Source organism: Passer montanus, unplaced genomic scaffold (genome assembly GCF_014805655.1).
Source record: "Passer montanus isolate IOZ18808 unplaced genomic scaffold, ASM1480565v1 scaffold25, whole genome shotgun sequence".
NCBI lineage: Eukaryota > Metazoa > Chordata > Aves > Passeriformes > Passeridae > Passer > Passer montanus.
This window is the reverse complement of record NW_024367149.1, coordinates 1,325,120-1,339,418: the sequence shown is the minus strand read 5'-3', so window position 1 is coordinate 1,339,418 and position 14,299 is coordinate 1,325,120. Positions and strand designations below refer to the sequence as shown.

At 35.6% G+C, this 14,299-nt stretch overlaps 1 protein-coding gene across 1 annotated transcript in view; it reads left to right on the top strand.

Annotated features, from left to right (window-relative positions):
• Positions 1-14,299, top strand: part of AK5 (adenylate kinase 5) — an 83,499-nt gene that overhangs the window by 5,113 nt on the left and 64,087 nt on the right. Inside the window, exons 4-5 of the mRNA XM_039711348.1 lie at positions 3,898-4,067; positions 4,185-4,298. Coding sequence (XP_039567282.1) covers positions 3,898-4,067; positions 4,185-4,298 — 284 coding nt within the window. The remainder of the gene's footprint in view (positions 1-3,897; positions 4,068-4,184; positions 4,299-14,299) is intronic.

The window sequence follows — 14,299 nt, the reverse complement described above, 5'->3', positions numbered from 1 at the left end:
CTATTGAGAAAGCACGTAAAAACACATGTTGGAAAAAGTAACTGAATAAAAGAGAAAAAAAAAGTATACTGTTCATTTCAAGAGATATTGCACACAAAAAATGTGTTACGTATTTTCAGTTTGCATATAATGACAACAAAAGAAATCACTGAAGTAATGTATTACTGTCTAATTAGAGATAAATAATCATCCTGCCTTGGTCAGGTGGTGCTGGTCCCAGTCACTGTTAGGGATAGAAATGAAGCTAAAATCCTGTCTTCCACTTTGCATATTCAGTGAACTTTTCTTTATTAATGCATTAGCCCAAGATCTTTTTAATGCTTCCATAAAGGTTTTTACAACTTCTTTGCTTTATGAAATCTATCATCCTTATAATGAACCAGGTAGCTCCAGTGCTGAAGAGAACTCACTTATAAAGGTGGGGGCTTTGTTCTTTTTCTGGGTTTGCAGAAGAAAACTCTGGTGAAAGATAAAGCTATAAAGCTGCATAGTGAGTGGATTTTAGAAAAATCAGATGGAACCAGCCAGGAGGGCACTCATCTGAATCAATGGAAAAATTAAGTTTCTAAGGTATTATAACACTAGTAAATGAGATTGTGTTTAAAAATGTTCTTCCTAATATACTTTTAAGAAACAAATTTGTACTGTTAATATAGCTTGAATTTAGAGATCTTAAAATATTAATTATCTGGTGTCATTAGCACCTTAGTTGAGTATGTTTTTAAGCTGCACTTTCTTCAATATATTACTTAATATTAAAAGAATATACCTTCCTTTTGAGATCAAAGTGTAAGGGCTAGATCAAATAAAGTGCTGTCAGCAGGCAGCTGCCTATTGATTTGTTAAATCTAGTCCACAGTCAGATTTTAAAGTAAGAAGTATTTTCAGAAATTTTATTATTAGTTGAATTAATTCTGAATTTACAACAATATATGCAAAATTAAAATAATGAACAAAATTAAATTCCAACAACTGCTTTAATAACACTTTTTGGGTGTACAATCTTTACTTGAACCTGTTAGGAAACATAATTTTAGATGCAACAAGCATTCCCTAGTCTAGACATCTTCTAGAAATATATAAAATAATCATACCTTCTTTGAGTAACCTATCTCAGAATAAGTAAAAAGAACGAAAAACAAAAGGGATTTGATTTTTCTTTCTTGTGAAGTTTGTCAGTGTGGTTTATCAAAGAGCCAGGGATGGATACATAGTACAATAAATTATGATCTGCTGTAGGAAGTAATTTTGTCCTATCACTTTTCCCTTATTTTGTCACCTGAATATTTTCCCTCAGATTGTAAACAGATAATACCATCTTGATATTATGTGTTTGGATTGATTTGGATAATGTGTTTGGGATGTGTTTGGGTTGATAAAAACAAAATGTGCTGAAAGTTTATGAATATTAAACCAAACACTTTATTAGCTATTTTCTGATTGCAATTCAGATTGAAAAAACCAGAAGTGCTGAGCAACACTTTTTTTTGTTTTGTTTTGATTTTTGGTTTCTCTTTACTAGCTAAGCAAGGCTCTCCCTAACAGAAGTGTGAGGTCTATCTACTTGTTTCAATACGTTTTTTATCAGCTATTTTATACTATTACAGACTGATGTTTTATCAGGTATCAGTTCTGGTTTTCTGCCACCTTTTGTATCTGTGCTGGAACACAAGCACTGTGTTCCTTGTTTCCAATTTTTAAATTTTCTGCACATTACCTATGTTTTGCATTTTTATTGTTGCTGGGTGCAACCTAATCTGTTTCAAACTTGTAAGGTTCGGTGAAATGCATTTGTTATGGGGAAGGCTGAGCATGAAAGGGAGCAGGGGGAACTGGAGCAGAAGTGCTTTATAGCCACTTCAGTGGAGAAGATGATTCCTACTGTGTCAGATGCTTGTGTACCCAGAGAAGGGGAACCTTCTTTATTCTAACAAAAAGGATAGATAGCTAAACTGTCTATGAGAGAGAGAGTCCAAGCTGAAAAACTAAGCCCATCTAGATCGCCTGGAATTACTGAAATGGAAGGTAGCTGTAGTCTGCTGAAAGAAGAGAAAAACTTACATCTTTTTACAACAGAAACACCAAGTGAACTGAATGAGAGAAAAAGATTTTTCAATTGTGATCTTACTGTATAAGATACACTTTTTCTTTCTTTTTTTTTTTTTTACATGTGCATTTTATGAACATCTGTAGCTGTGTTGTCTAGTTGGATGTTACAGATAATGCTTGTAGAAACATCATTTAAACTAATTGGATAATGATAAAACCCTTTGGTTTTTTTCCCCCAGGGGCATAACTAAACTGTGGGCAGGGTATGGGAACATGATAACAATTCTCTGTGCACTCTCTTGAAATGGCTCCTGGTCTTTGTTCCAAAGGGCAGGTGCAGCATCAGCATCACAGCACTGGATCACAGAGAGCTCCAAGTGACTGCTGGTGACACTGAAAGCTGTGTGGCACTGATAGTGGGGTGCAGACTGGACCCTGGTTACAGAGAGTGCCCTAAGCATAAATGTACAAATACTGTAAAGATCACCCTGCAACTAGAACTGTATTGATTATAAAAATGTTTAGAAGTTATTTATGGGAATAATACAGATAATATAAAAACAGTTACATGATTACTAACAAGAAGCTCGGTGTATTCAGATTTACTTTAATTGCATTGCTATATTTTTTTAATTAATAAAAAATGTATATATTTTTTATTAATTAAATAAAATAAAATCAATAAATTAAAATTAAAAAAAAATTAAATCAATAAATCTTGATTCTTTTTCTGTTGAAATAAAATTTAGTGTTCTCACAAAGAATCCCCCAAACTACAGCTACTTAGGATTAGTAATTATTATCAAACATTTAGTTTGGGTTTATGTATATTTCTAATAAATCTTGATTATTTTTCTGTTGAAATAAAATCTAGTGTTCTCACAAAGAATCCCCCAAACTACAGCTACTTAGGATTAGTAATTATTATCAAACATTTAGTTTGGGTTTGCTTTGTTGTACTCTTCAGTACGATACATTTTTCTACACATAAACATTTATTTTTATGAAAACAATTTCTTAGTTTTAAATATTGGATTCCAGATTCTCTGCTCACCACATCATAACATGTTCTGATTGTTTTACATGCATTCTTGCTGCTGCTGTCCAGCTCACCTTCCCTGCAGCTTTCCCTGCTATGTAACATAGGTGTTTCCAGTGATTTTGATACCCTTTCAGCCTGGGCTGTATATGTTGAGGGGTCTCTTTATTCTTCAAGTTGTCTAGCAAGCTGAACCCAATTTCTTCTCTGTCAGATGCTTCAAGCATCAATACGAAAAGCTGATATTGCATGGTTCAATAAAAGTCCTTATACCAAATCACTATGGAAACATCTCAGATAATTTTTTTTTGTATTTTTAAAATAAGGAAACCTCAGAAGCTCTTGCAAGCATATTTAGGAGCAGATTTTATTAGTTCCATTTCATGAGTAGTTCATTGATTTAATTGGCTTATTTAACCAAGTATGATTCTTTCTGACATGAACACACTTCAGACTATCTGGCTCTGTCTCTGGATTCATAGAGTTTAAGAAGGGAATAGTTCTGTTGTCTGCTCCTCTACTGTGGATCAAGAAAAATTCCATTCCAGGAATGGCTTTAGAATGAGGTCAGCCTCAAAGAGGACTCTTTTTATTTCGCAAGTGGATTTGTATTATTTTTTAAATTTCATTTTACAAACTATTATGTTTGTGATCCAGTAGATGAGACACATGGTTGGTAACAGGTCATGCCACTGTGAGATTTACTCTAATAATGCTTGGAAAATTGGTGCCAATGGAAAAGATTTCACCTGTGATTTCGTACTTCTGATGAAAGGTTAATTTAATGTTTTGCTTATGATTCACAACAGGTGGCCCAGGAAGTGGTAAAGGGACACAGAGTCTGAAAATAGCAGAACGTTATGGATTTAACTACATATCTGTTGGTGAATTGTTAAGGAAGAAAATCCACAGCACAAGTAGCAATAGAAAATGGAGCCTAATTGCCAAAATAATTACTACTGGAGAACTGGCCCCTCAGGTACACTTTCCTATGTTCATATTTACTTTCAAGGGTTTATACATCTTGTAGTGATGTGCACCATCAAGAAAACTTCCTTTATGATATTAAATAACTAACTTATTTTCTCTGTGAAAGGAAACAACCATAACTGAGATAAAGCAGAGATTAATGCAGATCCCTGATGAAGAGGGGATAGTGATTGATGGATTTCCCAGAGATGTTGCCCAGGCAATCTCCTTTGAGGACCAAGTAAGAGATTGTTTTTACTCTTAAAATAACTTATACATATCTACAACAGTTAAGCTTGTTGAAATAATCAGTCAGATTCCAAGAAAAAGCATTGCTCTTGAATCTTTGCAAGTACATAATTACAGGTTGATAAAAGATTTATGTTATATTATGTCCTGTTGTCTGAAGACAGACTATTTTGTAAAAAGACAATGTGATAATATAACCAAGAATCCAAACCTTTTGTCTCGTAATGAAAGTCCTCTCAGGATGAAGAAAAACAGTGAATATTTTCTGTGTCTTAATGATTCAGAAAGTGGAAAATATTATATTTCCTTTTCTATTTGTTCAACATAATCTCCATTAAGAGAAACATACCTGAAGCAATGTATGTCTTCACAGTGCTTTTACTGTCAAGTTTGTTACAGGGCATTGAAAAGATGAATTAAAAAAAGGTTAAAACTAGCCATGCTTTGCAAGTTTCTGTAAATCAGAAAGCTTTTTTTTTTTTAAGAAAATATGGTAGTTGTGGTTATTCTAAACTACGGTTCCAAGGTTTAGCCAGCTAAAACTGTATTCCTGAGTACTATTGACATGTTGTTTTCATGTGTATATTTTAAACTAATCTAAAAATATTTTAATTCAGTGGAAAAACAAACAACTGATGTCATTTTCTGATCAAGCGCTGCTAACATAACAGTTATGTTCACAAGAAGAAGTTGCAGTTTCAGAGCTAAATTCTTAGAGTGCCTACATGCAGAATGTTTCAGTCTTTCACAACTGCTGGTCTACTGCTGTTTCTGTACTTAGAATTCTTAGTGGCATTACCAAGGCAGAAGTAACAAAACAAAGCAGCTAATGAGGCATTTCATTAGTGTGCTTTATAAGGTATTATTCTGGGCAAAAATTAGAAAACTGAATTGAGGAAATTAAAGGAAACAGACAAAATAGTTATTACAGGAAATAGCAGTAACTGCCAGCTCTATCTTCTTATAATTAACAGAAGAGAAGATTGACTATTTTAGAAGTTAAACAGCAGAAATGTAGACTTAATGATCATTTCCTTGTGTCATGTTTTTGTCCAGTGTGATAGTGTTAAGAGCATTTCTTAGTGGCATAATTTTGTGCTGATGTTGTTTTTGATGAAAGAATGGGGGATATGAAACGGGAGGAAGTGACAGGAATTAAGTTATCCTAGGCTCAGATTAAGGAAAGGAAAGCCAGTTAAATAACACTTGATTATAGTCACAGAGAGTTCTTGCATTCTCAGTCAATTGGGATTTGTAAATCAGACTCCTTAAGGCCTGATTCTACCTGAAAGATAAACCACTAAGTCTTTTAAAAAAGTCCAGGAGCACTTCATATAGGGACACCTTTCAATCTTACCTGTTCTAAAAAATACAGAAAAGAAGGATTTCCAGGCCTTTCATAGGAGCATAGGCTGTCTGTTCAGACTCCTCCATTTCCATATTTCTTTGCAGCTGACCTGTAATATGAACATATCTGAGGCCATGGAAGTAAATGTACAAAAGCTATACATATTTCAACATTCAATCTCATATCAACATCTCCAGTGAGATATATTCAGTGCTTTATTTTGGATTTATATTTTAAATAAATAAAATATACTTGTTGTTTCTTTAAAATTCTCTGTTTAGTAAGCCCTGATGCTACTCACCTTGGTAGGAAGGTTTTGTGTTAAGGAAAAGGGACTATCAGCAGTCATGGTCATCATTCACAGGCTCACAGTCACCCATGGCATGTCAGGTAATTTACATAAAGCATGCAAAAATTTTCCAGGCACTCAGAGATTCCTCAATAGGAAGTGCAATTGAGTTGTGGAGAATTCAGTAATAGCTGTTGTGATTATTTGTCTAGGTCTGCAATTAGAGATAGTAAGGGGTTTTCCACAGCTGAGAAATGTTACAGCTTTCTTTCTAGCACTGTGAAGAAGAGACTGGTTCTCATTAGCCAAAAGTGACAAAGTGAGAAATAATTAGTTGAAATTTCAGCATAGAAAGTTTTGATTAACTAGTAAGACAATTTTAATTAGATCTACTAAGCAATGGAACATCCTTTGAAGAAAATGGTGAAGTCCCACAAAATACAAATTGTTCACGTGCCATATTCTTACAAAGACATTCCCTGTAGAACACTGAGATCTGTTGATAAGAAGTTTTGAAAAATAATTAATTCCTACTGTTATCGCTGGCTTTGTCATGAGCAAATACTTATTCCTACAGATGGTGCCTTTGAGACCATTGCATGCTTATGTGTCTGAAAACAGCAGAAAAATGTATCTGACACACATGAATTCTTTACCATTGTTTACACAAACACAATCTCCAAGAATATAGGTAGTAATACCAAAAATTAATTATAGGGAGTAGCACAAAATGAAAAGGACAACTGAGATGCCTGGTTTCTCTTGAAAGCACATGTAAAATCTAACTGTGCTGTGTTTGCAGTTAATGTAACAAATAGTGTATGCTAAATTATTTCCTTCAGTCTTATTGATCACAGAGCTGTTACTAAAACTTGATATTGGATTTTCATAATCTCTTCATCTTGTGGAAAAATCAAATGGATACATGTATGTCTGAGCTGTACAGGACCTGTCCTGCATAACATTCTGTTATAGAAATATATCATGACAACAACTGCTTGTTAAACTTTGCTTGCAATTGCTCTTGGTACTACCAGCACATTTTTATCCCTTTGACTAATCCAGTAGCTGAACTTTTCTCTGGGAAGAAAAAGTTATTTTTAGTAAACTAGTCAAAGCAAACCAACTTATGCTAACATTCCCATACATAGGTATGGCTAAAAGATGATGATTTCTTCCTTATTATGTTGCCAGACTCTCATGTGGACAGTAAGTTCTCAACATGTTGCTAGGCAGAATTGTATTAAAACACGTTGCATCTCAGTGACTAAAGTGCCTAAAATAAAGCAATGTATCATTTGCAGCACACACAGTATTTCTCTTCCTGCTCAGATCTAGAAACCAGAAGTAACAAACACTGCTGCCATGCAGTAATGTCAGTCTGGAATAAGTGCATTACAAAGCACTTTACACATCACAGGAATTTTATATTTCAATTTAAGCTTTTCTCCCCTTCTCTTCTGTTGAGTTTTCATAATAACACTGTTCCTGTCATCCATGTTTTTTGAGCAGCAAAGAAGTTTTTAAGATAGCATCAGTGATGTTTTCAGAGTTTCAGCAGTGCTCACCAGCCAGCAGGACATTGGCCATTCTGGTCACTCACACCAGCTGCATCTCTTAATGCTCAGCTACTCATTGCAGCCTTCCTGCAGCCTGGAAGAACTCAGCCATGAGCACTGCAGTATTCTTTGAGTTTATCTCAGTTTTCTTTGAACTTTTTAACCAAGTTGAAGTAAGTCCTGTATTTTTCTCTTTGAAAACTGAGTTTAATAAGTAAATTCCTCTTATTGGAAGTCTGGGATTGTTGCCAAGTCCTGACCCTCTCATTTCTTATTTCCAGAGAGCAGAGTCAATACTGCCAATACTTTTGATGGCAGTACTTTTAACAAAGCTATGAAGTTCCAAGCAGTCACAGTTGTAGGGAGAAAATGAAAACATGAATTTTAATGTCTTAAAATCAAGCAGGACTTCCATTTTATATATTCCTTTTAAATATGTGATAATTTCTATATTTTTCTCAGTTTGAACTTTTTCTGCATAGCAGTGCAGATTTAATACTGATGTATTTAGACTTTCAGTTTGAGCCTAAGCATAAAGCTGTCCTAAACCACAAATTTCATGGGTATCCATGATCTCTGCTGAGTGCAAATAGCAGAAAGGTGTTTAGGTTTCAAGGACACATTTGAAAATGCCAAGGAGAAAATGGTTTATTTACCATTAACCTGTCATCTTGAAATTCAGCAAGTCACCTGCAGTCCCAGCATGCTGAAGCATGTTAAATATCTTCCTGTCCTGCAATGCTGCAATAAAATGCTTCTGACTGGTGTATTGAACTCCAATGCCTTGTGAAAAAATTGCAGTTTGTCTTTCTGTGTAATCTCTCATATGGTTTTTATCCTTCCCGAGAGAAACAATTAACTGTATTTTTCAGTTAATTTCAATTACTGCTTTGGTTTATTTTTTTCCATCACTTCCACTCATTCATGTGATGGAAATGAAAGAAGAAATACTTCTTTGTTAGTATCAATAGAGTAAGTATAGATGTAGTTTGCTTAAAATATACTCACTGTAATTTTTTTAATAGTAAAATAAATGTAGAATAGGTATTAGAATCAATGGATGTTCATTAATGAATGTAATTTAATTGGTGATAAAAGAGGACATTTATTTTTGTAGAGATTATTTAAAAAATGTTTTATATGTCTTATATGGCCTGGGTGACAAGACTATGTTTGAGTAAAATCTTAATTTAAATAATAAACAGAGGCAATCAATTTTATCTGATTCTTTGTTTAAAAAGCTCTTAGGAATATTCATAAATGCATATCCCTCCAGTAAATAACTACTCATCTTGGCTGTAATTTGAGTTAAATTTTAACTCTCAGGTATATTCCTTAGGAAAATTATTAAGAGAATAATTGTGATAAAGTAGAACTAACTGTGTAGGTAGCACAGTATATAGGATGGTGAGAAATGCCTGGGTGCTTTCAGAGGCTGAGGAGAGCAGTCCTGTTCCTCCAAGGCTGATCCTTAGACCTCCAGGCAGAAGCGATGCCTGCAGTGCCCTCCGGGTTTGACACAGGTGTTTGTGGCAGCTGCCTGAGGGTCTGACTGCCAAGCTCCAGCTCTGCAAAGAGCTTCTCACAGAAAAGCTGCTGTCCTGGCCAAGAGTGTGGCCTCCAGAGCAGCCAGGGAGGTGGATGCAACCTTGTTGTGAACCTTCTTAAGGGAAAAGTACCTGTTTTTTGCAATAGGTTATTGCTCTGGTAAAGATATTTTTTTCTGTATAATGGCAAATATGTCTTCTTTATTTCTATTCCCCTAAACATCTCTCTCCCTTCTCCCTGATCTGACCTTCTTAAGGGGAAGGTACCTGTTTTTTGCAATAGGTTATTGCACTGGTAAAGATATTTTTCTGTATCATGGCAAATGTGTCTTCTTTATTTCTATTCCCCTAAACATCTCTCTCCCTTCTCCCTGATCTCTACTTCACTGATCCAGGTTCACATCCCTGCTGAATATGTTCCCAGAGATCTGTGTGAGGAGTGGGAGGATTATCACATGAGCAGACTGCTTTGCTGTGGTTCCTTTGTTCACTGTCTTTTCCCTGTGAATTTTACATTGCTCTCTTTAAGCTGAGCCTGGCCTGTGGAATGGTCTTATCATTCTCCTCTTCTCCCCTGGAAGCTGGAGCACTCTCCAGAGAAAGATAAGCAGTGGTTCAATTTTCTGCTTGGTAAGCAACCCTAGGCCTCAGGTTTCCAGATTTTCTGGGCAAGAGCTCTTCTCTGCTAGTCAGAGGAGACAAAGGAGAGCTCATCCATTGCTGGTCCTCAGGACAGGACCTGACGCTCTGAATTCAGAGTGGATGGAGGTGCCTGCTGAGCAGTTCTGAAGCAGAGGTCTGCTTCAGGGTAATTTCTTCATATCGGTAGCTTTTGTGTTAACACATAGGGGTTTTTATTAGTTAGCTGCCCGACACAGGTGAAAAGCTGAATCACTTGTTCCCAAAGATTCCAGTCTGCCTAATTACATACTCTAGGCAATTTGCTGGAAATTTATTTTCTGGGCAGTATGAATATGGTTCAAAAGAAGATACCAGAAGCAGATTCTATGAGCGGGATTCATTATTTGACAACATGATTCATGATTTTGCATTTCTAAACCAAGAAAATCTATGCAAACCGTCTAATAACCCAGCAAAGATGGAACTATAAAAAGAAAATAAGTAATTACAAGGGAGAGCACACATACAAAGGACATAAACCAGCTTGCTAGTAACCTTTACCAACAAGAATAAAATGCACTGTTAAATTAATGGCAATTGTTCATGAGCTGTCAGTTTTCTCAGGAGTATCTAGTAGAACATACCAGGAATTAAGAAACAGAGCATTTTCATCTTTTGCCTAACGAGGAATAATGAGAGAGAGTGTAATCATCTAATTTCTAGCAAACAACCACACTATTCTCACTAACAAGAGGAGATGTAGAAAATATCCCCAGAGAAAAGAGAGCATCTTTCCACTTATACTGCTTAATGTCAATAACACCATCAACTTGCATAGAATTACTCTCAATTTACTCCTGGTTCCAGTTTAGGAAGGAGATTCAGACCCAAAGAGAGTAGGATTTACTTACTAGTAAATATGAATCTAGAAAATGAGAGGATGTACCCACCAGTTTTATTCTGAGTTGATGCCATATGCTCTTCATCTCATTTAAAATGAATAACCAGAAGCCTGTCTGTTCCCATAGGCAAAGATTCTCCCTTCAGCTGAGTTCCAGTTAGTAAGTAGTGAAATTCCCTTCCCTGAGCCCCACAGTCCTACCTCACATGCATTGCTGGACATGAATAAAACCCTCTGCCTTGAGCACAGGATGTGTGTACTGGGGGAAATCAGCATCAAGTAATCCAGCTGTCTGTGCTGGTTCTGTACAACTTTTCTACAGGCTAAGTCTCAGAACAAAACTTATTCCCTAGCCATAACACTCAAAACCAGTTGTGAGTGTGAAAAATGGGTTTATTTTCAAGTGAGTCATAAAACCCCTTCTCTTTTGTTAGAAAAAATGCAATTTATACTCATATTTATGTAGGAGAGTAGATATGTTTCTAGAGAAGTAATCCCAGATCTCCATATATTCACTCTACTCTGTTACATTGCAGGTAGAAATATTTATAAGCATGTCTTCAGGCAGATACAGTTGAGGCAAGTGGAAGCAAAGTGGTTCATGAAAGCAGGAGTGAAATATCAATAGCATTTCAAGGGTGTATCCTAAAGGTGGTAAATGCGTGTAGGAGAAATAATAATATTAAGTGCTATTAGGTCTGTATGCCTATGCATACAGGACAGATGTTACCCTTTTGTGCACCTTCTGTTTCTTACATGGTTTTCAACTACTGCCTGATGATAAAGTTGTGTATTCTGCAGGCAAAAGTTGAATTCATAGAGACATCTTGTAATCAGATTCTGACTTCCTCCCTTGAATATGCTTGAATTACTTTTTTTTTTACACTTCAGAAAACCTTTCTGACAATACTTCATGTGAAACTAGGTTTCTTGAACTGAGAATTTTAAAGCATTGTTTTCATTGACATTTTATTTCTGTGAGTGAAGTGTATTTCAGATTAAAAAACCCACAGTGTCAGAAGAAAGGTAATCTTAGTGCCTGTGATAGTGTCTTTTGTATTATTGCTGTTGCAAAAAAATCGAGAACAACAACAGTACTCAAATTCTGTAGAGAACTTTCAGTTTTCAAAAGCAAAAGGAGAAAACTAAACCTAATTAATGAATTGTCCAAGTCATACCTTGTTATCATCCTCATTTTACAATTATAAGAAAAAAAAAAAAAGAAGAAGGAATAAGCCTAGGGTGCCCAGGGTGTGTTTTCCCATTTTCTTAAACAGTAAGTGACTTCTGCAGCCAGTGCAGTTTGTGGGAAGTAAAAGCAGATGAGAACTTGCACACCTGATGGAACCACGGTGGCACTCGGATCCTTCCCTTCCTGTGGGAAGTTCCTTTAGAGAACTCAGAATTTGATTGTGGCAAGCTGCACTCATGTTTGTGTGAGGCAGGAGACCCTCATCCTTCAGGGCTGATAATTTCATGAGTGGTCTCTTTATCTTAGGTTCTAAGATATGATGTTGTCTGTGAAGTCTTGTGGTGCACAAAAGTTCCAGCCCTGCACTTGAGGAGGTCTGGTATGACTTCACAGCCTGAGTAGGGGCTGTCCTGAAGTGAGCATTGAAAGTGAGGCCAGCTATGGCTTGGAACACCGGAAGATTTCTTACCATCTTCCTGCCACTATTATTAGGATACATGGAAATGGAAATACTAAATAAAACTACTCACTTGTATAAACTCCTTTTGTCCTCCACTGTACTAGATCCCTGATTGCCAGTTGTAATTTCTGAATCTCTGTGTAATGTATGTTAGGAAGCTTCAATCAGCTGGATATCCACACAGGGACATGAGATGTCTCTGTGCTCAGCCTGCTGCAAGGTACATCAGCCATTCCCTTTCATCAGACAGTGTTCCATGACTAACAGGCTTTGAAATCTGTAGTAGCGTTTTCTTTCAGAACCTATCTGTGTCATAATTTGGGGTTTTTTAGTACTGTATGCTTTTTGAATTCCTAAATTCCTCATTATTTTTCTATTACTAGTGAAGCAACCTTAATTTAACCAAGCTACTTTTAATAATGTCCATATTGCATGAAAGTCTAACACAGAAACTTACTTTCATAGTGTTTCATGTGAATAATTATGTGCCTTAAAGCTATTATGTGGTAGTAAAGTTAACTTTCATAATGAATTAATTCCATGAACAGACAGAATAACTCTATTTACGATAGCCTGAAAAGAGAAGGGAAAGTTACTCTGGTTTTGTTGACATTAAGGTACATGTGATAGAAGTAGGAGAGAGCTTCTTTCCCACTGGAAGTTATTTTAAAAAAAAACAGGTAATAAGGTTAATTGTTTCAAAATCTAATAGATACTCATAAATAATTACCAGAACTATTATCTTTGTAGTTTGTGTGCTCATGTCTCCAATCATCTACAATGTGTGTAAAAAATAATTCAATTTTCTTTTAAATCCTATTTAATTTTCTGTAATGATAAAGAGGCCACCATCTTTCTTGCTAGTGCTGCTTTTCAGAGTGTCCTTTACTGTTTGAATATGGCTCTGCTTTTTCACCACTTTCTGCTTCCTCACATCCACGTGCTGCTCTGTCAGTGGCCTTGTTTGTAAAGGCTAATGACCACGCCAGGCTGGAGAAGTTGTCTTGGCTTCTTTTGACTTCCTAAGAACCTTTTTGTACTCAGCCTGACAGTAAAAAAGGCCGGACCACACTTCATGTTGTATTCTCTCAAATGACAGAAACCCAGCTTAAATGGGATTTTTTTTTTTTTATTTAGTTACTAATTTTCCAGATTGTCCACATAGGAAGTTTGGACTATTCAGGCTAGAAATATGGTTGTCTTGATGCAATTGAGTATCTTTGGGTAGAGACATCTCACCAGAGAGAGCATTCAGAATATTAATTGGTTTGCTCTGGACCTTAATAACAATATATTATGACAACTATATAATTAACAAATATATAAATCAGTTATTATTTACACCATACTAGTTAGAATACATGCAGATGTTTTAGTGATGCTGGTGTATTGCTCAAATTTGACTTTCAAATTTATATTGCATGAAGCTGAAAAAGACAAAATTATTCTGTAGATAGAAAACATAATGAGAAAAATGTCTGTTTAACAGTCTTGAGCACCCACCATTGTTTACATTGTAACTAGATTATGTAATTTCTAGAATAGGAAGGCACTGTTTTTTAGTTAAAATTAAAGTATGATTTTTTTTTGATCGAGTAAGTAAAAACAGCAGAAATTACTTTGTGCTTGTATGTGTGAAAAAATAAATCCTTTCTAATCTGTAATCAGATAAAAACTTGAACCTTTTGTTTTCTTCTTAAATGCTTCTTACAGAGAATTCTAATATGTTTTAAAAGACAGCACAATGGTAGTGAAAACTTTATGGAGAGGTAGATTTCTTTGCAACAACCAGATGGAGGAAAGAACAACATCAGATGTTATGAATAAAGTTTATTACATTTATAGCCACATTGTAAAAATCCTGCAAGTTCAGGTGTCTGAGTGACTTTCAGGTGAGAGGAAACAGTCTCAGGCTGTACCAGGGGAGGCTTAGATTGAATATTAGGAAAAATTGCTTTATGGAAAAGATTGTCAAGCACTGGAACAGGGAAATTATTGAGTCACCATCCTTGGAAGTATTTAACAGATGTATGGAGATTCTGTGGATCAGTGGAGGTTTCTGGTTTTTTTCACCAT